Source organism: Pseudophryne corroboree, chromosome 1 (genome assembly GCF_028390025.1).
Source record: "Pseudophryne corroboree isolate aPseCor3 chromosome 1, aPseCor3.hap2, whole genome shotgun sequence".
In the NCBI taxonomy this organism is placed as follows: Eukaryota; Metazoa; Chordata; class Amphibia; order Anura; family Myobatrachidae; genus Pseudophryne; species Pseudophryne corroboree.
The window spans coordinates 715,511,105-715,533,218 of NC_086444.1; the positions used below are offsets into that span (position 1 = coordinate 715,511,105).

General features: G+C 47.4%; 1 protein-coding gene across 1 annotated transcript in view; it reads right to left on the reverse strand.

The window, feature by feature from the left end:
• HDGFL2 (HDGF like 2) overlaps positions 1 to 22,114 on the reverse strand; it is a 269,345-nt gene that overhangs the window by 240,414 nt on the left and 6,817 nt on the right. The window contains exons 3-4 of the mRNA XM_063915248.1: positions 21,845 to 21,986; positions 20,348 to 20,485 (exon numbers count right to left, since the gene is read on the reverse strand). Coding sequence (XP_063771318.1) covers positions 20,348 to 20,485; positions 21,845 to 21,986 — 280 coding nt within the window. The remainder of the gene's footprint in view (positions 1 to 20,347; positions 20,486 to 21,844; positions 21,987 to 22,114) is intronic.

Below are 22,114 nucleotides of genomic sequence, written 5' to 3' on the forward strand. Positions count from 1 at the left end.
CCGGAATGCCTTTTCCCTTAGGATCCGGCGTTCAAACCGCCATGCCGTCAAACGCAGTCGCGGTAAGTCTTGGAACAGACAAGGTCCCTGCTGGAGCAGGTCCTTTCTTAAAGGCCGATGCCACGGTTCCTCTTGGAACAGACATGGTACTTGCTGAAAGCAAATCCCTTCTTAGCTCCCGAGGCCATTAGTCCTCTGTGAGCATCTCTTGAAGTTCCGGTTACCAAGTCCCTCTTGGCCAATCCGGAGCCACGAGTATAGTTCTTACTCCTCTATGTCTTATAATTCTCAATACCTTGGTTATGAGAAGCAGAGGAGGGAACACATACACCGACTGTTACACCCACGGTGTTACCAGGACGTCCACAGCTATCGCCTGAAGGTCTCGTGACCTGGCGCAATACCTGTCCCATTTTTTGTTCGGGCGGGACGCCATCATGTCCACCTTTGGTCTTTCCCAACGGTTCACAATCATGCGGAAAACTTCCCGATGAAGTTCCCACTCTCCCGGGTGGAGGTCGTGCCTGCTGAGGAAGTCTGCTTCCCAGTCGTCCACTCCCGGAATGAACACTGCTGACAGTGCTATCACATGATTTTCCGCCTAGCGAAAAATCCTTGCAGTTTTGCCACTGCCCTCCTGCTTCTTGTGCCGCCCTTTCTGTTTACGTGGGCGACTGCCGTGATGTTATCCCACTGGATCAATACCGGCTGACCTTGAAGCAGAGGTCTTGCTAAGCTTAGATCATTATAAATTTGCTCTTAGCTCCAGTATATTTATGTGGAGAGAATTCTCCAGACTTGATCACACTCCTTGTGTGACTGCTCCCCAGCCTCTCAGGCTGGCCTCCGTGGTCACCAGCATCCAATCCTGAATGCCGAATCTGCGGCCCTCTAGAAGATGAGCACTCTGTAATCACCACAGGAGAGACACCCTTGTCCTTGGATATAGGGTTATCCGCTGATGCATCTGAAGATGCGATCCGGACCATTTGTCCAGCAGATCCCACTGAAGAGTTCTTGCGTGAAATCTGCCGAATGGAAGCGCTTCGTAATAAGCCACCATTTTTACCAGGACTCTTGTGCAATGATGCACTGACACTTTTCCTGGTTTTAGGAGGATCCCGATTAGCTCGGATAACTCCCTGGCTTTCTCCTCTGGGAGAAACGCCTTTTCCTGGACTGTGTCCAGAATCATCCCTAGGACCAGCAGACGTGTCGTCGGAACAACTGCGGTTTTGGAATATTTAGAATCCACCCGTGCTGTCGTAGAACTACTTGAGATAGTGCTACTCCGACCTCCAACTGTTCTCTGGACCTTGTTCTTATTAGGAGGTCGTCCATTTTCTTTGAAGACGAATCCTCCTTTCGGTCATTACCTTGGTAAGGACCCGGGGTGCCTTGGACAAACCAACGGCATCGTCTTGAAACTGATAGTGACAGTTCTGTACCACGAACCTGAGGTACCCTTGGTGAGAAAAGGCAAATTTTGGGACATGGAGGTAAGCATCCCTGATGTCCCAGGACACCATATAGTCCCCTTGTTCTTTGCTATCACTGCTCTGAGTGACTCCATCTGGATTTGAACCCTTGCAAGTGTTCAAATTTTTCAGATTTAGAATAGGTCTCACCTAGCCTTCAGTACCACCATATAGTGTGGAGTAATACCCCTTTCCTTGTTGTCGGAGGGGTAATTTTATTATCACCTGCTGGGAATACAGCTTGTGAATTGTTTTCAATACTGCCTCCCTGTCGGAGGGAGACATTGGTACAGCAGACTACAGGAACCTGCGAGGGGGGAAACCTCTCGACATTCCAATCTGTACCCCTTGGATACTACTTGTAGGATCCAGGGGTCCTGTACGGTCCCAGCGTCATGCTGAGAACTTGGTAGAAGCGGTGGAGGGCTTCTGTTCCTGGGAATGGGCTGCCTGCTGCAGTCTTCTTCCCTTTCCTCTATCCCTGGGCAGATATGACTCTTATAGGGACGAAAGGACTGAGGCTGAAAAGACGGTGTCTTTTTCTGCAGAGATGTGACTTAGGGTAAAAAACGGTGGATTTTCCAGCAGTTGCCCTGGCCACCAGGTCCCATGGACCGACCCCAAATAACTCCTCCCCTTTATACGGCAATACATCTTTGTGCCGTTTGGAATCTGCATCACCTGACCACTGTCGTGTCCATAAACATCTTCTTGCAGATATGGACATCGCATTTACTCTTGATGCCAGAGTGCAAATATCCCTCTGCGCATCTCGCATATATAGAAATGCATCCTTTAAATGCTCTATAGTCAATAAAATACTGTCCCTGTCAAAGGTATCAATATTTTTAGTCAGGGAATCCGACCAAGCCACCTCAGCTCTGCACATCCAGGCTGAGGCGATCGCTGGTCGCAGTATAACACCAGCATGTGTGTGTATACTTTTTAGGATATTTTTCAGCCTCCTATCAGCTGGCTCCTTAAGTACGGCCCTATCCGTAGATGGTACCGCCACTTGTTCTGATAAGCGTGTGAGCGCCTTATCCACCGTGAGGGGTGTTTCCCACCGCGCCTTAACTTCTGGCGGGAAAGGGTATACCGCCAATAATTTTCTATCGGGGGAAACCCACGCATCATCACACACTTCATTTAATTTATCTGATTCAGGAAAAACTACAGGTAGTTTTTTCACCTCACACATAATACCCTTTTTTGTGGTACTTGGAGTATCAGAAATATGTAACACCTCCTTCATTGCCCTTAACGTGTGGCCCTAAAAGAAAATACGTTTGTTTCTTCAACGTCGACACTGAAATCAGTGTCCGTGTCTGGGTCTGTGTCGACCAACTGAGGTAAATGGGCATTTTACAGCCCCTGACGGTGTTTGAGACGCCTGGACAGATACTAATTTGTTCGCCGGCCCTCTCATGTCGTCAACCGGCTTGCAGCGTGTTGACATTGTCACGTAATTTCCATAAATAAGCCATCCATTCCGGTGTCGACTCCCTAGAGAGTGACATCACCATTACAGGCAATTTGCTCCGCCTCCTCACCAATATTTTCCTCATACATGTCGACACACACGTACCGACATACAGCACACACATAGGGAATGCTCTGATAGAGGACAGGACCCACTAGCCCTTTGGGGAGACAGAGGGAGAGTTTGCCAGCACACACCAAAACGCTATAATTATCCAGGGACAACCTTTATATAAGTGTTCCTTTTATAGCATTTTAATATATATACATATCGCCAAATCAGTGCCCCCCCTCTCTGTTTTAACCCTGTTTCTGTAGTGCAGTGCAGGGGAGATCATGGGAGCCTTCCCACCAGCCTTTCTGTGAGGGAAAATGGCGCTGTGTGCTGAGGAGAATAGGCCCCGCCCCCTTTTCGGCGGGCTTCTTCTCCGGAGTTTTAGATATCTGGCAGGGGTTAAATACATCCATATAGCCTCAAGGGCTATATGTGATGTATTTTTCGCCATACAGGTATTATACATTGCTGCCCAGGGCGCCCCCCCCCAGCGCCCTGCACCCTCCGTGACCGCTGTGTGAAGTGTGCTGACAACAATGGCGCACAGCTGCAGTGCTGTGCGCTACCTGATGAAGACTGAGAGTCTTCTGCCGCCTGGTTCCGGACATCTTCATCTTCAGCATCTGCAAGGGGGGTCGGCGGCGCGGCTCCGGGACGAACCCCAGGGCGAGCCCTGTGTTCCGACTCCCTCTGGAGCTATGTCCAGTAGCCTAAGAATCCAATCCATCCTGCACGCAGGTGAGTTGAAAATCTCTCCCCTAAGTCCCTCGATGCAGTGAGCCTGTTGCCAGCAGGACTCACTGAAAATAAAGAACCTAAAAACTTTTTCTAAGCAACTCTTTAAAAGAGAGCCACCTAGATTGCACCCTTCTCGGCCGGGCACAAAAACCTAACTGAGGCTTGGAGGAGGGTCATAGGGGGAGGAGCCAGTACACACCATGTGATCCTAAAAGCTTGCTTTTGTGCCCTGTCTCCTGCGGAGCCGCTATTCCCCATGGTCCTGACGGAGTCCCCAGCATCCACTAGGACGTTAGAGAAATATATATAAGATTTTACTTACCGGTAAATCTATTTCTCGTAGTCCGTAGAGGATGCTGGGGACTCCGTAAGGACCATGGGGAATAGACGGGCTCAGCAGGAGATAGGGCACTTTAAGAAAGCTTTGGATTCTGGGTGTGCACTGGCTCCTCCCTCTATGTCCCTCCTCCAGACCTCAGTTCGAGAAACTGTGCCCAGAGGAGATGAACAGTACGAGGAAATGATTTTTGTAAATCTAAGGGCAAGATTCATACCAGCCACACCAATCACACCATATAACTTGTGATAAACTACCCAGTTAACAGTATGAACTATAACATAGCCTCGGTTCAAACCCGATCAACTATAACATAACCCTTATGTAAGCAATAACTATATACAAGTCTTGCAGAAGAAGTCCGCACTTGGGACGGGCGCCCAGCAAACTCTACGGACTACGAGAAATAGATTTACCGGTAAGTAAAATCTTATTTTCTCTAACGTCCTAGAGGATGCTGGGGATGACCCTGCTTATTCTTATAACTCTCAACACCTTAGGTATGAGAGGAAGAGGAGGAAATACATAGACCGATCTGAACAACCAAGGTGTCACCAGAGCGTCTACCGCTACCGCCTGAGGGTCCCTTGACCTGGCGCAATATCGCTTTAGCTTTTTGTTGAGACGGGACGCCATCATGTCGATTTGAGGCAGCCCCCACCGACCCGTGATCTGTGCGAAGACTTCTTGATGAAGTCCCCACTCTCCCGGATGCAGGTCGTGCCTGCTGAGGAAATCCACCCCCCTGTTGTCCACCCCCGGGATGAACACTGCTGATAGTGCGCTTACATGGCCTTCCGCCCAGCGTAGAATCCTGGTCGCTTCTGCCATGGCCACACTGCTTCGCGTTCCGCCTTGGCGGTTTACATGAACCACTGCCGTAACATTGTCTGACTGAATCAGAACCGGTTTTTCCCGAAGCAATTCCTCCGCTTGACGCGGGGCGACATTGTATATGGCCCTCAACTCCAGGACGTTGATGTGCAGACAAGTCTCTAGATTTGACCAGAGACCTTGGAAATTTCTTCCCAGTGTGACTGCTCCCCAGCCTCGGAGGCTTGCGTCCGTGGTCACCAGGAACCAGTCCTGAATGCCGAATCTGTGACCCTCTAGTAGGTGAGCACTGTGCAGCCACCACAGGAGAGATACCCTGGTCCTGGAAGTCAGGGTGATCCTTCGATGCATTTGTAAATGGGACCCTGACCACTTGTCCAAGAGGTCCCATTGAAAAGTCCTCGCGCATGGAACCTGCCGAAGGGGATGGCCTCGTATGAAGCTACCATCTTCCCCAGAACCCGTGTGCAATGATGCACTGAAACCTTTTTTGGCTTTAATAGGTTCCTGACCAGGGCTATGAGCTCCTGAACCTTTTCGATCGGAAGAAAAACCTTTTTCTGGTCTGTGTCCAGAATCAGGGCCAAAAAGGTCAGACGTGTTGTAGGGACTAGCTGGGACTTCGGTATATTGAGAATCCAGCCATGTAACTGCAACGTCTTCATGGACAGAGACACGCTGTCCAGCAACTTCTCCCGAGATCTCGCCTTTTTGAGGAGATCGTCCAAGTATGGGATAATTGGGACACCCTGCCTGCGCAGGAGCACCATCATTTCTGCCACTACCTTGGTGAAAATTCTCGGGGCCGTGGAAAGCCCAAACGGCAACGTCTGAAATTGGTAGTGACAGTCCTGCACTGCAAATCTCAGGAACGCCTGGTGATGGGGGAATATCGGAATATGAAGGTAAGCATCCTTTATGTCCAGGAACACCATCCAATCCCCCCCTCCAGGCTGGCGATGACCGCCCTGAGTGGTTCCATTTTGAACTTGAACCTCTTCAAGTACAGGTTCAGGGATTTTAGATTTAAAATGGGTCTGACCAAACCGTCTGGTTTCGGGACCACAAACAGGGTTGAGCAATATCCCTCTCCTTGCTGGAGATGAGGAACTGTGATAATCACCTGTTGAATATACAATTTTTGGATTGCTGCCAACACTAGCTCCCTCTCTGACGGGGAAGCCGGCAGAGCCGATTTGAAAAACCGGCGAGGAGGCAAGTCTTCGAATTCCAGCCTGTATCCCTGAGAAATAATCTCTAATGCCCAAGGATCCACCTGCGAGCGAACCCAGACGTGGCTGAAAAACCGAAGACGAACCCCCACTAGATCTGCCTCCCCCCGGGAAGCCCCAGCGTCATGCGGTGGACTTTGCAGATGCAGGGGAGGACTTCTGCTCCTGGGAACTAGCTGTGTGCAGCCTTTTTCCCTTGCCTTTTCCTCTGGCAACAAAGGACGATCCCCGTACCTTCTTGCTCTTATTGGAACGAAAGGACTGCATTTGATAATGAGGTGCCTTTTTTGTATGCTGCGGGGGGACATAAGGTAAGAAATTTGACTTACCAGCCGTAGCAGTATACACAAGGTCCGAGAGGCCGTCTCCAAACAACTCCTCCCCCTTGTAAGGCAAGGACTCCATATGCCGCTTTGAATCGGTGTCTCCCGTCCACTGTCGGGTCCACAAGAGCCGCCTAGCAGAAATAGACATAGCGTTTATTCTGGAGCTTAGTAAACAAATGTCTCTTTGAGCATCTCTCATATACAAGGCAGCCTCCCTGATATGCTCTATGGTCATTAAAATGGCATCCCTATCTAAGGTGTCAAGCTCCGTAGATAAGGAATCTGCCCATACCACGACAGCACTACAAACCCAGGCCGACGCCATAGCCGGTCTAACAATAGTACCGGAATGAGTGTAAATGTGCTTCATGGTAATTTCCTGTCTGCGATCAGCAGGATACTTGAGGGAAGCCGTATCCTGCGAAGGCAGTGCCACCTTTTTGGATAAGCGTGTCAGCGCATTGTCGACTTTAGGCGAAGATTCCCATCGTATCCTATCCGTTTGTGGAAAAGGATACGCCATAAGAATCCTTTTGGGAACTTGTGATCTCCTATCTGGAGATTCCCAAGCCTTTTCGCACAATTCGCTCCGCTCAAATGAGGACGGAAAGGTGACCTCAGGCTTTTTCCCTTTATACATGTGTACCCTCGTGTCAGGGACAGGGGGTTCCTCAGTAATATGCAAAACCCCTTTAATGGCAATAATCATGTACCGAATACCTTTTGCCACCTTCGGCTGTAATTTTGCATCTTCATAGTCGACACTAGAGTCAATATCCGTGTCGGTATCTGTGTCATCGATCTGGGATATGGTGCGCTTCTGAGGCCCCGATGCTCCTGGCGCCACAGGGACAGGCATGTTCTGGCTACCTGACTGATCCCTAGCTTCAAGCCTTGTCTAACCTTTTATGCAATAGATTGACATTTGCATTTAAGACGTTCAGCATATCCATGACATTCAAGCACTCCCCCTCCACATTAAGCGAGCCTTCCTCGTCAAACATGTCGACACACGCGTACCGACACACTTCACACACACACAGGGAAACTCTTTTCTGAAAACAGTATCCCCTTTAAGGCCCTTTGGAGAGACAGAGAGAGAGAGTATGCCAGCACACACCCCAGCGCAATGACCCTGGAGACCAACACAAAATGTTTTTCCCCAGCCGCACTGTATATGTTATCCGCCAATTATGTGCCCCCCCCCTTCTCTTTTAAAAACCCCTTCACCGTGTGTAAGCAGGGGAGAGTCCAGGGAGCTTCCTCTCAGCGGTGCTGTGGAGAGAAAATGGCGCTGGTGAGTGCTGAGGGAGAAGCCCCGCCCCCTCGACGGCGGGCTTCAGTCCCGCTCAAAGTTATTAAAAAATGGCGGGGGCTCTTTTATATACATGTACAGTGCCCACCTGTACATGTATATTGTATTTTGCCATGAGAGGTGTTATATTGCTGCCCAAGGCGCCCCCCCTGCGCCCTGCACCCTTACAGTGACCGGAGTATGTGAGGTGTATGGGAGCAATGACGCACAGCTGCAGTGCTGTGCGTTACCTCAGTGAAGCTCTGAAGGCTTCTGCCGCCTGAGACGTCTTCTGACTTAGTTTCTTCTGGCTCTGTGAGGAGAACGGCGGCGCGGCTCTGGGGGTGGACACCCAGTAAGAACCTGCGTTCACCCCCTCTGGAGATAATGATGTTGTCAAAGTCGAAAAATATAGCGACCTATGATGCCTTGTATTAACCCCATGCGCTTGCCCGCTGCACGTGCACATTCTCTCCCGTGCGTGCGCATATTCGCAGTTGCGTGACGGCGCCTCCACGGTCGTGCGCTCAGGCGCGTGGTATGTGCATTTACGGTAGAGTTTGTGTGCGTCTGGTGGGCGACTCGATCGTTACATATTTAATCCAAATAATGTATTTTATAGGTAATATTCCCTTTAATAATATCTGTAAGTATGATTAGTGTAACTGGTTCAGGGACAGAGTTATTCCTCTTTGCATGCTAGGAGGGCTCAGACAAAGGTTGGAGGGTAGTGTATGGTGTCCAGCTGTGGGGTATTGAAGGGGTGTTGTGCCTATGATAATTGGGAGGGATTCGCATAGTTCCTGCTCATGGTTATGCACAGAAGTAGAAAATAAGATTAATTGCATTCCGAATAAATTACACAAGTGCAGGGTAGGTGAATAGAATTCAGTCATTTATGTCCCACAGACTGAATACAATAGCCATATTTACACTAAGCTTTGAGATTCTATGAAGAGGGCTTACACCTTTGTTTATGAATAGAACCAGGTTTCTCTCCAGAATAATGAGTGCTGAGTTGTCAATTGTCTCAACTGAAGGTGGGGTAAACAAAGCCCAGAGACAGAGTTTGTTTGGAAGATCCAAAACAATAGCTTTCCTCAATATAATCAGACAAAGAGGAATTTAGAATACTAACAAGTCCTAGCCATCGCCCACTTCTTGAACTAACCAATGATCCCAGGTGCAGTACATGTCCCACCCCCTAACCAATGGAAAGAGAGCACACAGTATATATTGTAGTATGTCTTGAGTTAGTAAATAAATATAGCTTGCAATAGGCTTGGTGACACAAGACTCTGCAAGGTTTTCACACTGAAGGCTAGAGCCCTGGTCCAGGTTGCGCCGGCGAAGTCATTCCCACGTGTGTAAGTTTCTCTGTAACCAACTTATTCTCTGTTTGTATTTGCCATACTCTCTCTCTCTCGGTTATTTGTTTAGGATTAAGAAACTGTTGTATATTGTATAATTTCAGTTATTCTGTTTAGGTGTTTATGTTAGTGCTGTAGTGTATAAGCTGTAACTGATTTCCCCTTTTACATACTAAAATCATCTAGATAAAGGTTTTGGAACCTTACAAGGTATTGTGTGTTTATCATTACATTGCTAAGGGTATTCGGAGCGTCTCAATCGCTCAAGCAGCTTTTATATTAACAAGGTTAAGAAGCGTTATATCATTACAGTATAAGTATATCCCTTCATTGTGTTGCATACAAGGTTTACTGTGTGTCATCCTGTGAGCATCTGCGCCGCTTGTGTTCATCTTGTGGGCACAGCGTCCGCTACGCTAGTAGCGTAGCATTACGGTACTCGGACCGCCTATAGCGTGCTCGATACCCAGCGTAAGCCGTGAGCGAACGTGCCGCTCGTGCGTCTCGACCACGGCCTAGCGTCTGCTACGCTAAGTGCGTACCCTTACGGTACCCCGTACGCCCATTGCGTACTGAGTCTCTTACCAATATATAGTGAATGTTATAAGATAAATAATTGGCTTTATCAATGTCTAGTAGCCGAGGAAGCAGAGCCTATCAATTAAGAAGGTCTGCCCCTCTCTCCTCAGTCCCTCGATGCAGGGAGCCTGTTGCCAGCAGTGCTCCCTATAAAAATGTAGAAAAAATCCAAACAAAAATGCTTCCTAGGCAGAGAACTCCGGGGAGCTCCCTGCAGTGCACCCATCTCGCTCTGGGCACAGTGTAAAACTGAGGTCTGGAGGAGGGACATAGAGGGAGGAGCCAGTGCACACCCAGAATCCAAAGCTTTCTTAAAGTGCCCTATCTCCTGCGGAGCCTGTCTATTCCCCATGGTCCTTTTACGGAGTCCCCAGCATCCTCTAGGACAATATATATATATATAATGTAATCAGATGGCACTCCAGGAGGACTTTTCTTTGGAAATAAAACACAGAGACAATGCTCCTCTTCTGCGGTAACGTTTCAGTTGTATTACAACTTTCGTCTGACGAAAGTTGTAATACAACTGAAACGTTACACAGAGACAATGTTCCTCTTCTGTGGTTTTATTTCCAAAGAAAAGTCCTCCTGGAGTGCCATCTGATTACACGGTATATTTTTGCATATTAGCAAGGATGGGCACCGGGGGCAATAACTGTTGATAACGGAGTGCCGGTTATTGGAGGAGAGATATATATATATATATATATATATATATATATATATATATATATATATATATATATATATATATATATATATATATATATATATATATATATATATTTTCCTCCTGTGTAACGCACACCATAAAAGCAGCCCGTTCACATAAAGACCAGCACACCACGTTAAATGCCAAAAGAGTTCTTTTAAATGTAGTTAAAGTGCAAAAGATCACATCAGATTGAATTCCATATAGCAGCAACTAGTGAAAATATTTCCAATCGATACATGAAAGCTTCAAACCAAAGGACTTATCTTGTCAGCTAGTGGATGCATCATCCTGTAATAATCAGCCCGACAATGACCACCTTCCTCAAGGGCTCCACAGACACTAGCCCCATAGTTGCTGCTTAAATAGCCAGGGCGCCCATCATCAGCACACTGACATCCCACAGGTGCGATGACTCGCTCACCCGTCCACTCGCGCCAAAACCGGCATCCGTTACCACAGCACCGCTGTGAACCGCACGCCATCAGTCTTTGGAACGCACTTACGGTTCCGGTCTGTGCGCTCGTAATGTTGTCCGTGCAGGGATACAGCCGCTCGAATCCATCAGTCCGAGCCACTACTGTCGCACGCCGGCAGATGCTTAGTAGCAGACCCCAATGCACGGAGGCTCATTATTCTTCTCATAAATATAATGACTGGACTCAATTGCATTAAACATATTGTCAGACCGCACAGTGTGTTTTATTATTCAAACCAGGGGATTGGTTCCATAATAAGGTTCCATTATATTTTCCCTGAACACTGTTGACATTAGCTTATAAGTCCAGTCCATAAATTCAAGAAGGGGTACCAGTTGGCCAATGCGGTTTTTGGATTCCTAAGACATCACATAGTTAAGAATATCAGCAAAGCCTGACAGGCGCCTCATAGCTATTAATTGACAAAAATCACTATAATGAGCAACTGCCGAAAAAAATACTGTGACATGACAAGATGATACAGCCAGAAGAAGACCCATCCATGTTACATTATTGAAGTACTATACATCATCACCTGTAAACACAAGCAAAATATTTGCATTCTTATGTATACTCAAACCAATACAGTACACATACACATCTAATAATATAATATCCAAAAAATTAAACATAATAAATTATCCATCAAAATACATGAACTACCATCCCCCGTGCAAGCAGCCCTCTCATAAGCCCTACAGAAAAGCATTCAGATTTAATTCTTCATTAAGACCTCCCGGGTAAACTGTATCAAATTTATATATCAGTTCACACTCCCGTTGGAGTAGAAGTTTATGTCGGTCTCCTCCCCTCTTTAGAGGTCTTATTTGGTCCAAGGGCATAAATTTGAAATCTTTTAATGCATGTCCAGCTTCAAAAAAATGTTTGCCCACTGGTGGTGTACTCTGATCGATTTTACCCATGGCTTTTTTAATGGAAGAGCGATGCATTCCAATTCTTTCTTTTAACATCCTGATGGTCTTGCCAATGTATATTAGTTGGCAAGGACAGATTATCAAGTAAATCACATATTTACTGTCACATGTCATATGCTGTCGTAACAGATGTTTAACTCCGGTCTTAGGGTGCATGAAAAAATCACCTGTTAATAAATATCGGCAATTAACGCATCTCCCAAAATTAGTATGAGCCAGTCTTAAGGGATAGCCAGTTCTGTTTAGGGACTGTCAGGCTTATATCAGATGATGTTAATTGATCTTTTAAATTCCTGCTTCGTTTATATGCAAACAATGGTTTATTTTTGCAGAAGTCCCTCATGATAGGATCAGTCTCTAATATATGCCAATGCCTTAGTACAGAGTCTCTTATATGTCTTGAAGCTATAGAAAATGTGCTGGGAAAAATTAACCTGTCGGTTTCCTTCTCCTTTTTATCACCGGTCAACAAAGTTTCCCGATCCAGGGTCAAGCATTTTTGTATTGCACTGTCCACATCATGTTTATTGTAGCCACGTTGGATGAAAGCAGACCCCATTTTATATAGAGCTTCATTCAAAAGAGCGGGATTAGAGGTTATCCTGACTATTTGTGAAAGTTGAGCAAAGGGCAGGCCCACTTTCAATGGTTTAGGATGAAAGCTTTCCGCCAGTAATACCGTGTTTTTATCTGTACTTTTCTTAAAGATAGATGTCTCGAACAACCCTTCCTTAATGGAGATCGAAACATCAAGGAAATCTATGTTAGAGGGACTGCTTGCACAGGTGAGCCCAATGGTGTCTGTAAGACTATTAAGATGTGAAACAAAGTCATTGAGGCTTATTAAATCCCCAGTCCACACCATAAAGATATCATCGATGAAACAAGCAAAAAACGCTATGTATGATGAAAATTTTGCGTTATTGAAAAAATTAATTTTCTCATATTCATGCATGAATAAATTTGCGTATGCTGGGGCCATGTTTGACCCCATCGCTGTTCCGCGCAATTGTAAATAAAATGTATTCTCAAACAAAAAATAATTTTTGTGAAAAAATTATATCAATCAACAACAAAAAAAATTCAATTGCAGGACCCTTATAGTGTGGACTGGTGATAATGGATTTTTTTATAGCATCTATTCCTTCTGTGTGTCCTATATTGGTATACAAACTGACAATATCACAGGTGACGAGTAAACAACCTGGTGGAGGATTACCAAAGGTCCTCAATTTAGTCAAAAAATCTGTTGTATCTTTCAAAACAGTAGGGGTATTGAGAACTATAGCTTGAAGAAAAAAAATCAACAATTGCACAGGTACTGAGCGTCCACTGCAGATGTATAGAAGGTTTCCTTTCTAAGTGACCCTTCAGTACCTTGGTTTCCGAATTTTTGTACAAGTTCTCTCACCACAAGGCCACACTGATTGTTCATCAGAAAGCCTTGGTGTTATATTGAAGTTTCCATCATGCATGTATGAACAAGTTTTGTCGCATTATACTGTTTGTATAAACTACTGTACTTCTCAGCTGCTTGAGAGATACCCCTGATGAAGTCTTTTGTATAAGACACCTGCTGATAACTTGACAAGCTAGAGTGATGCATTCAGGGAGACAGGACCCCATACTTCTCTCTGCTGAGGTGCTGAGGCAGGCAATGTGCTAGAATGGCTGCCCTGCGAAAAATAATACCAAGTGGCAAGATGCCTGCAGGAGGGAACATTTCAAGGTGGTGGGGGAGGAGCTAATAGGGAAAGCCTACCTTCCCATCTTGCCTGGACCCCAGGGTAATGGCCCTTATACTGTGTATGTTGCCCAGTTGTCATAATAATCAGCCTGGTGGTCTAGTGGGGGGTGTAGAAACAACATGGGCCCCCCATTGCCAGTATCACAGCCAATGGTCTCCCACACCGGCAGTGACAGCCACAATGTGTGCGGCTTCCTGCAAGGAGGGAGTTGCCTTACCTGTCCTCAATGCGGGTCACTTACTGTGTGCTAGAGCACGGGTGATGTCACTAACCCAGTCGCCAGTGTTGATTCAAGCTGCAGCGAGGGCGTCTCCGGCGCCGACTCGCTGCCTGCTCAAGTAAATGTAAAATATAAGTGGGAAAAAAAATAAACACTATGAAGAAGTTGCTTAAAAACCGCCCCTGTAAAAACAGTGCCCTTCTCCGTGAGGCACCAAACTAAACCTGGATGCCTGTACCTGTGGCTGGGGGCCGGTTATACGGGAGAGGGAGCCTGGGCTGCTGGGAACGAAATCTTAACTGTCTGGTGCCCAGACTCCAGCTCACCATCCTATACCCACTGGCATCCCTGTGTTCCCTAAGACTGAAGAACAAAACAATATATTCATTAGGTGTATGCAAAGGATTTAATGGTTCTGGGTTTTTTTCTTTAGTGTGATGCTTCATATATATTTTAAAACAGAATTTTTTTTTTTTATTTATATGAAAAAAATAGGGATTTTAAATTACCTACCGGTAAATCCTTTTCTCGTAGTCCGTAGAAGATGCTGGGGTACATATTAGTACCATGGGGTGTAGACAGGTCCACCAGGAGCCATTGGCACTTTAAGAGTTTAATAGTGTGGGCTGGCTCCACCCTCTATGCCCCTCCTACAAGACTCAGTCTAGAAACTGTGCCCAAGGAGACGACATACTTTGAGAGAAGGATTATACACAGATAGTGGCGAGATTCATACCAGCTCAAACAACAAGGCAAATCCGGCCAACATGCCGGATAAACTCAGCAACAGCTGAAACAGTACTGACACAGTAAAAAACGCAGAACTTACCTAGAAACCAGGCAGTACCGAACTAAATAACCACTGCAGGAAAACGACGCACTGGGTGGGCGCCCAGCATCCTCTACGGACTACGAGAAAAGGATTTACCGGTAGGTAATTAAAATCTTATTTTCTCTTACATCCTATAGGATGCTGGGGTCCATATTAGTACCTTGGGGATGTACCAAAGCTCCCAGAACGGGAGGAAGAGCGTGGAGGCTCCTGCAAACCTGCTTGACCAAACTTGAGGTCATCAGTGGCCAAAGTATCGAACTTGTAAAACTTAGCAAATGTGTTCGACCCAGACCAAGTAGCTGCTCGGCAAAGCTGTATAGCAGAGACACCCAGGCAGCCTCCCAGGAAGATCCCACCTTACGAGTAGAGTGGGCCTTATCAGATTTTGGACACGGCAATCCTGCCGTAGAATACACATGCTGGATGGTGAACCTGATCCAGCGTGAAATCGACTGCTTAGAAGCAGGACACCATATTTTCTTGGGATCATAGAGGACAAACAGAGAGTCAGATTTTCTCTGACGAGCCGTCCTCTTCACATAAATCTTCAAAGCCCTCACAACATCCAAGGCCTTTGAAGCAATTGAGGAGTCGGTAGCCACTGGCACCACAATAGGTTGGTTGATATGAAAAGCGGACACAACCTTAGGAAGGAACTGTGGACGAGTCTTGAGTTCCGCCCTATCTTCATGGAAGACCAAATAGGGACTTTTACAGGACAAAGCCCCAAAATTCCGACACACGTCGAGCAGAAGCTAAGGCCAACAAAGTGACCGGCTTCCACGTGAGAAATTTGATTTCAGCCTCCTGTAGAGTCTCAAACCAATCCGATTGCAGGAACTGTAACACCACATCAAGATCCCAGGGTTGGCGCCACAAAGGGAGGCTGGATGTGCAGAACCCTTTTCAAAAAGGTCTGAACCTCAGGGAAGACAGCCAATTGTTTTTGGAAGAAAACGGATAAAGCTGAGATCTGGACCTTGATGGAGCCCAATCTCAGGCCCATATCCACACCTGCTTGCAGGAAAAGGAGAAAAATGTCCAAGTTGACACTCCACCGCAGGAAATTTCTTGGATTCACACCAAGACACATTTTTTCCAAATTCGATGGTAATGTTTAGACGTTAACCCCCTTCCTAGCCTGTATCAGGGTAGAAATAACATCGCCGACGTTCTATCATTGCAAAATACTTGTCCTGTCCTAACGACAGTTCTAGCCTACGAGTAGAAATACCTTTCAGAGCTAAGATCTGGCACTCAACCGCCATGCCGTCAAACGTAGCCGTGGTAAGTCTTGATAAGCGAACGGCCCCTGCAGTAGAAGATCCTCTCGAAGAGGTAGGGGCCTTGGATCTTCCAACAGTAGATCCAGCAGCTTCGCGTACCAAGTCCTCCTTGGCAAGTCCGGAGCAATGAGGATTGCCAGAACCTTTGTTCTTTTTATAAGTTGAAGAACTTTTGGAATCAGAGGAAGTGGAGGGAACACATACACTGACGTGAACACCCACAGTGTTACTAGTGCGTCCACCGCCACTGCCTGTGGGTCTCTTGACCTGGAACAGTACCTCCGCAGCTTCTTGTTGAGGAGGGAGGCCATCATGTCTATGTGAGGAACCACCCACCAACCGGTTACCTCCTCGAACACCTCTGGCTGGAGGCCCCACTCTCCTGGATGGAGATCGTGTCTGCTGAGGAAGTCCGCTTCCCAGTTGTCTACTCCCGGAATGAAGATTACGGACATCGCTACCGCGTGCCTTTCTGCACAGAGGAGGATTATTGTCACCTCTGACATTGCAGCCCTGCTCTTCGTTCCACCTTGTCAGTTTATGTAGGCCACTGTGGTCACGTTGTCCAACTGCACCTGAACAGCCCGAACCTGCAGAAGGTGTGCTGCTTGAAGAAGGCCGTTGTATACGGTTCTTAGCTCCAGGACATTTATCGGGAGAAAGGATTCTTGACTTGACCACCTTCATTGGAAGGTTTCCCCCTGAGCGACTGCTCCCCAACCTCTTAAGACTTGCATCCGCGGTTAGAGGATCTAGTCCTGAACTCTGAACCTTCGGCCCTCCAGAAGGTGTGGTAGTTGAAGCCACCAGAGGAGTGAAATCCTGGCTTTCGGTGACAGACGTATCCTCTGGTGCATATGTAGGCGAGATCCCGACCACTGGTCCAAGAGATCCAGCTGAAAGGATCGAGCACGAAACCTTCCGTACTGCAGAGCCTCGTAGAAGGCAGCCATCTTCCCCAGAAGGCGGATGCACTGATGAACCGATACCCAGGCAGGCTTCAACCGATACCCGGACCATTGTTTGAATCACCAACGCTTTCTCCACCGGTAGAAACACCCTCTGCACCTCAGTGCAGAGGATCATCCCCAGGAAAGACAGCCTCTTGTCGGCTCCAGATGAGACTTTGGAAGGTTCAGGATCCAACCGTGCTCCTTGAGCAGATGTGTCGTGAGAGCAATGTATCTTAACAACTTCTCTCTGGACGATGCCTTCATCAGCAGATTGTCCAGATACGGAATTATGTTCACCCCCTGCTTGCGGAGGAGAACCATCATCTCTGCCATCACCTTGGCGAAGACCCCCAGTGCCGTGGAGAGACCGAACGGCAGTGCCTGAAATTGATAGTGATCGTCTAACAGTGCAAACCTGAGATAGGCCTGGTGCGGCGACCAATTGGGAATGTGAAGGTACGCATCCTTGATGTCCAGGGACACCAGGAACTCCCCCCTCCGTCAGCCCTGAGATAACTGCTCTCAGAGACTCCATCTTGAATTTGAAGTCCCTGAGATAAGGATTCAAAGATTTCAAGTTCAGAATTGGCCTTACCGATCCATCCAGCTTCGGAAACACAAAAAGGTTTGAATAGTAACCTTTGTTCAATTGAGGAGGTGGAACTGGAACAATGACCTCGGACACTACCAATTTTTGGATAGCGTCCAGAAGAATAGCTCTGTCTGCCAACAAAGCTGGCAAGCCCGATTTGAAGAAACGGTGAGGCGGGAGAGTTTGAAACTCCAGCCTGTAACCCCTGGTCACAATATCCTGTATCCAGGACCAACGACACCCAGACGTGGCTGAAACGCCGGAGTCTTGCTCCCAAATGACCTACCTCCAGGCTGTGCGGTCCACCGTCATGCTGAGGACTTTGAGGTACCAGAAGCCGGCTTCTGGTCCTGGGAACCAGCGGGAGCAGGCTTCTTGGATTTGGCACAACCACCTCTAAAGAAGGTGTGAGAAGGCTTGTTCTTTCTAGGCCTCGCGGGCTGAAAGTACTGTGACGTGTTGGGAGTAAAAGGCTTCTTCGTAGCCGATACAGCTGAGGGGAGAAAGGGAGACTTACCCAAGGTAGCCGTGGCAATCCACGCATCCAGTGCCTCCCCAAACAGAGCCTGACCTGTATAGGGTAGGCTCTCCACACTTTTCCTGGATTCCGCGTCCGCAGACCATTGGCGCAGCCAGAGACCACTGCGAGCCGAGACGGACATGGAGGAGATCCCCGCAGCCATGGAACCCAGGTCCTTCATGGATTCTACCAGGAACCCTGCAGAATCCTGTATGTTACGTAAAAACAAATCAACGTCACCTTTATTCATCGTAGTCAAGTCCTCCTGCAGAGTGATTGACCACTTGGCTATAACTTTAGACATCCATGCACAGGCAATAGTAGGCTGCAGTATAGCCCCTGAAGATGTGTATATGGATTTGAGCGTAGCATCCACTTTGCGATCAGCCGGTTCCTTCAACGCTGTAGATCCCGGGACTGGCAATACCACCTGTTTTGACAGCCTGGAGACAGAGGCGTTAACTATAGGCGGGGACTCACATTTTTTTCTATCGTCTTCCAGGAAGGAAAAAGCAACCAGGACCCTTCTAGGGATCTGGAATTTTTACTCCAGGTTTTCCCAGGCTCTCTCAAATATAGCATTTAATTCCTTAGATGCCTGGAAGGTGAGAGGGGCTTTCTTACTGTCCGTGAAAAAGGCCTCCTCAACCTGCTCAGGTGGTGTGTCAGAAATATGTAACACATCCCACATGGCCTCAATCATCAACGGCACCCCCTTATCAAGTGATGACGTCCACCTCAACACATCCCCATCACCGTCTGCTGTGTCAGAATCGGTATCCATGTCATCCTGCATAATTTGGTAAAGAGCATGATTGTGAGAATATACCGCAGGGGGCCCCGAGGGAGCAGTATCAGAACATACTGCTATAGAGGATTGTAACACCTGAGTTGCATGCTCAGTCCTTGCAACCCTGTCAGAAATCTGAGAAATAGCCCCCCTAAGAGAGGTTAACCGCTCCAGTTCTCTAGCTGGAATCTGCGCTACAACAGTGCAATCCTGATTACATGGGATGGGATCTTCCTGAGAAGATAAATCCTCTGCAGCATATGAGACAGAGTCTCTAGACATGTTTGCTTGTACACCCCACATACACACAGGGTACGGGCAGACAAAGTTTCCCCCCCAAGAATGGCAGACAGACACAGAGATTGGAGCCAACCCACACACAAAGTGCTATATAGGTATAGGTAGACCCATAACCAGCACTGACTGTGTCCCTTAATAGGCGACACAGTCTTACACAGCCTCCCCTCCCTTCTACAACCCCCTGGTACCATACAGATAGCAGGCAGGAAAATGGCGCTGAATGCTGCTGGGTCCGCTCTGAGGAGAAGCTTAATGGCGCTGTCTTCCTGCTCTTCCAAGATTATACTGGCCTGAGATCCGCAGACCCAGACAGGTTTCTGGTCAGTATAGGGTTAAGGCACTGGCTCAGGGCGCACCCTGGCAGCACCACACCTAACTACCACTGAGCCTCCCCCGGAGCGCAGTTAGTACTGCGCTCCTACCCTGTAGCCGCCATCTTCACACCGACCCCCTCGCTTGCCACAATCTTCAGCTCTGCAAGGGGGTGGCGGCATGCTGCTGGGGTGAGCGTTCCCCTGCGGCAGGGAGCAATCTATCCCCTCTGGATCTCAGTGTCCAGTCAGCGGAGACAGTGGATCAGACCCCGCAGGGCGGACACCGTTTCCCCCCTCAGTCCCTTGATGCAGGGAGGCTGTTGCCAGCTGTGACCAGCTCCTCCGGGCACATTTTCTAAACTGAGTCTGGTAGGAGGGGCACAGAGGGAGGAGCCAGCCCACACTGTTAAACTCTTAAAGTGCCAATGGCTCCTGGTGGACCCGTCTATACCCCATGGTACTAATATGGACCCCAGCATCCTCTAGGACGTAAGAGGAAAAAAATTAAATAAACCACAAAATAGACAATACAGGCCAATTCAAATATGTACTCAAACCGATGTTTTACGTACGTCTCCGAGGTTTACTGAACTGTGCAGGACCCGTACTGCGCATGTGCAGATCGGGTCCTGTGCTGTCAGACGCAGTGCCACCATAGCACTGGTTCCAGCTGCTTGAAAACAGCTGCTGAGTGATCGGCATCCATCTCAGAATCACAGAAACAACACACTACCCCAAACTTCTGTAATAAGCTTACTCACTATCCAATCCAACTGGAGGTTTACAACCATAGGCACCTAAAGAGAGGACCTGTATATTGCAGTCTAGATCATTCAGTTTCTCTACATGCAAAGTAGCACAAATATGGCACAAAAACTATGCATGGGGTGAACATGCTTATTTATGCAGGCACTAAATACATTCCAGCAAAAACATACCTTTGTAGGCTTAACTTCCTGCTTTTCACTACCCTCATCTTCACTTGATGTTCCACCAGTAACAGGAACTGGAGGGATACTTTCTTCTTCATCATCACCTTTCTCGGGTGGTACGTCATTATCTGAAGAGTTTGTGGACTGAAGGAGTAGACAAAACATTAAAATCCTGCAAATGTTGGAAAAATCCAATATGAACAAAAAGAAAAACTACAAGGGGTATGCAATAAGTTTCCTGATGCACAAAAAGTATTATATTTACAAACAAAGTGAACATTACATTTCTTCTACGTATTCACCAGAGGGGTCTATGCAAAGTTGCATCCTCTCACACCTCTTGTTGAAGCTGCTGGACCATTCTGAAGAATGTATACCTATGCTGGATGAAAGTCTCCACTGCAGCTTCTGGTGACTCAAAACGAATACATGAAGTCGCAGGGGGCCAGGTCTGGACTGTACAGTGCATGACCAAGCTCCTGAATGCTTTCATGGGCCAGAAAATCCACCACTTTACTTGACTTGTGGGCAGGCATGTTGTCATTATTGAGAAGGGCAACATGAATGCAAGTTCTTAGACAGCCCCTAGAAATGGCTTCCAGCACTTGCGGCAGGCATATCAGTCCCCAGTGATGATGCGCCACTGCATGAGTGCTACGGTAGCGAAACAACCAGTCTTGGCCACAAAAATAGCCACCATCTGTTTGGCCACGCTGCGTGCATATCAGAACTTCTGTGGCGACGTACCTCCAACTGGGGTACACTGGGCTGACTGTTTGGTCTCGGGGTCAAAACTGTAGCTATAGGAGTCATTGCCATGGATGATCTCTCAGACATAGTTTGGATGACCACCATCAATCCTGACCAGCATGTTGTGGCACAAAGTCACCCAAGCCTCCTTCTGTTCTCAAGTCAGCTGATGGAGTACCCAGCGTACAGAAACCTTGCTCAGGCCAAACTTTTCGTGGCTTATCAAGCAGATTGATCCCGATGAGATGCCTGTCTCCTTCTCTAAATGGGCCAGTCACCCTGGTGTCCACCTCAACTATGTCTTGCATGGCAGCAATGTTGTCCTCTGTGATGGCAGACACAGGTCAGCTGCAGTGCTTCTAGTCTTCCAGGGACTGTCTCCCATACCGAAATTCTGTAAATCACTCAAACACAGTGGTTTGGGATGGTGCTTCCTCTCCAAAAGCAGCTTGCAGTCAGTCTAAACTCTTGTAGTCGTAGAAGATCATAGCTCTCCAGTGGCCTCTGTTGAGCTCCGTAAACAAGTGTGTTGTAATGGAAGTGAACATGCTGACTTGTGTGCAGTGCCACTTATGTATGGTTCTGTGCCTTGACATTTCACGAGAACTCTAGTCAGAGATTACAGATCACAACCAGTCAGATTGTGTCTATTCTACCTATGCACTGCACATCTGAAAGCTTACTGCATATTCCTCGTATAGACTAAGAAACAGGAAGAGACAGGATTACAAATTAAAGAGAGTGCACACTTACTGGCGGAGGAAATCTGTAGCTGGCCTGTGGATTACTTTGAATTTCCCAAAGACCCTCATTGAATCCTTTCCTTTTATTTGGCTTGCCATATTTATCTTTGTACTTTTCATATAGGAAAAGATCCTTTGCTCCCAGGAAAGCTCTGAGAATGAGAAAGTCATATCAAAATTCATATGCCATCACAAATCCTAATAATGGAAGGCCTTGCCTCTAAAAACAGAACTGATCAGATAAGAAAGCACGTCCAGCCAATGAAAAGATATTAACATG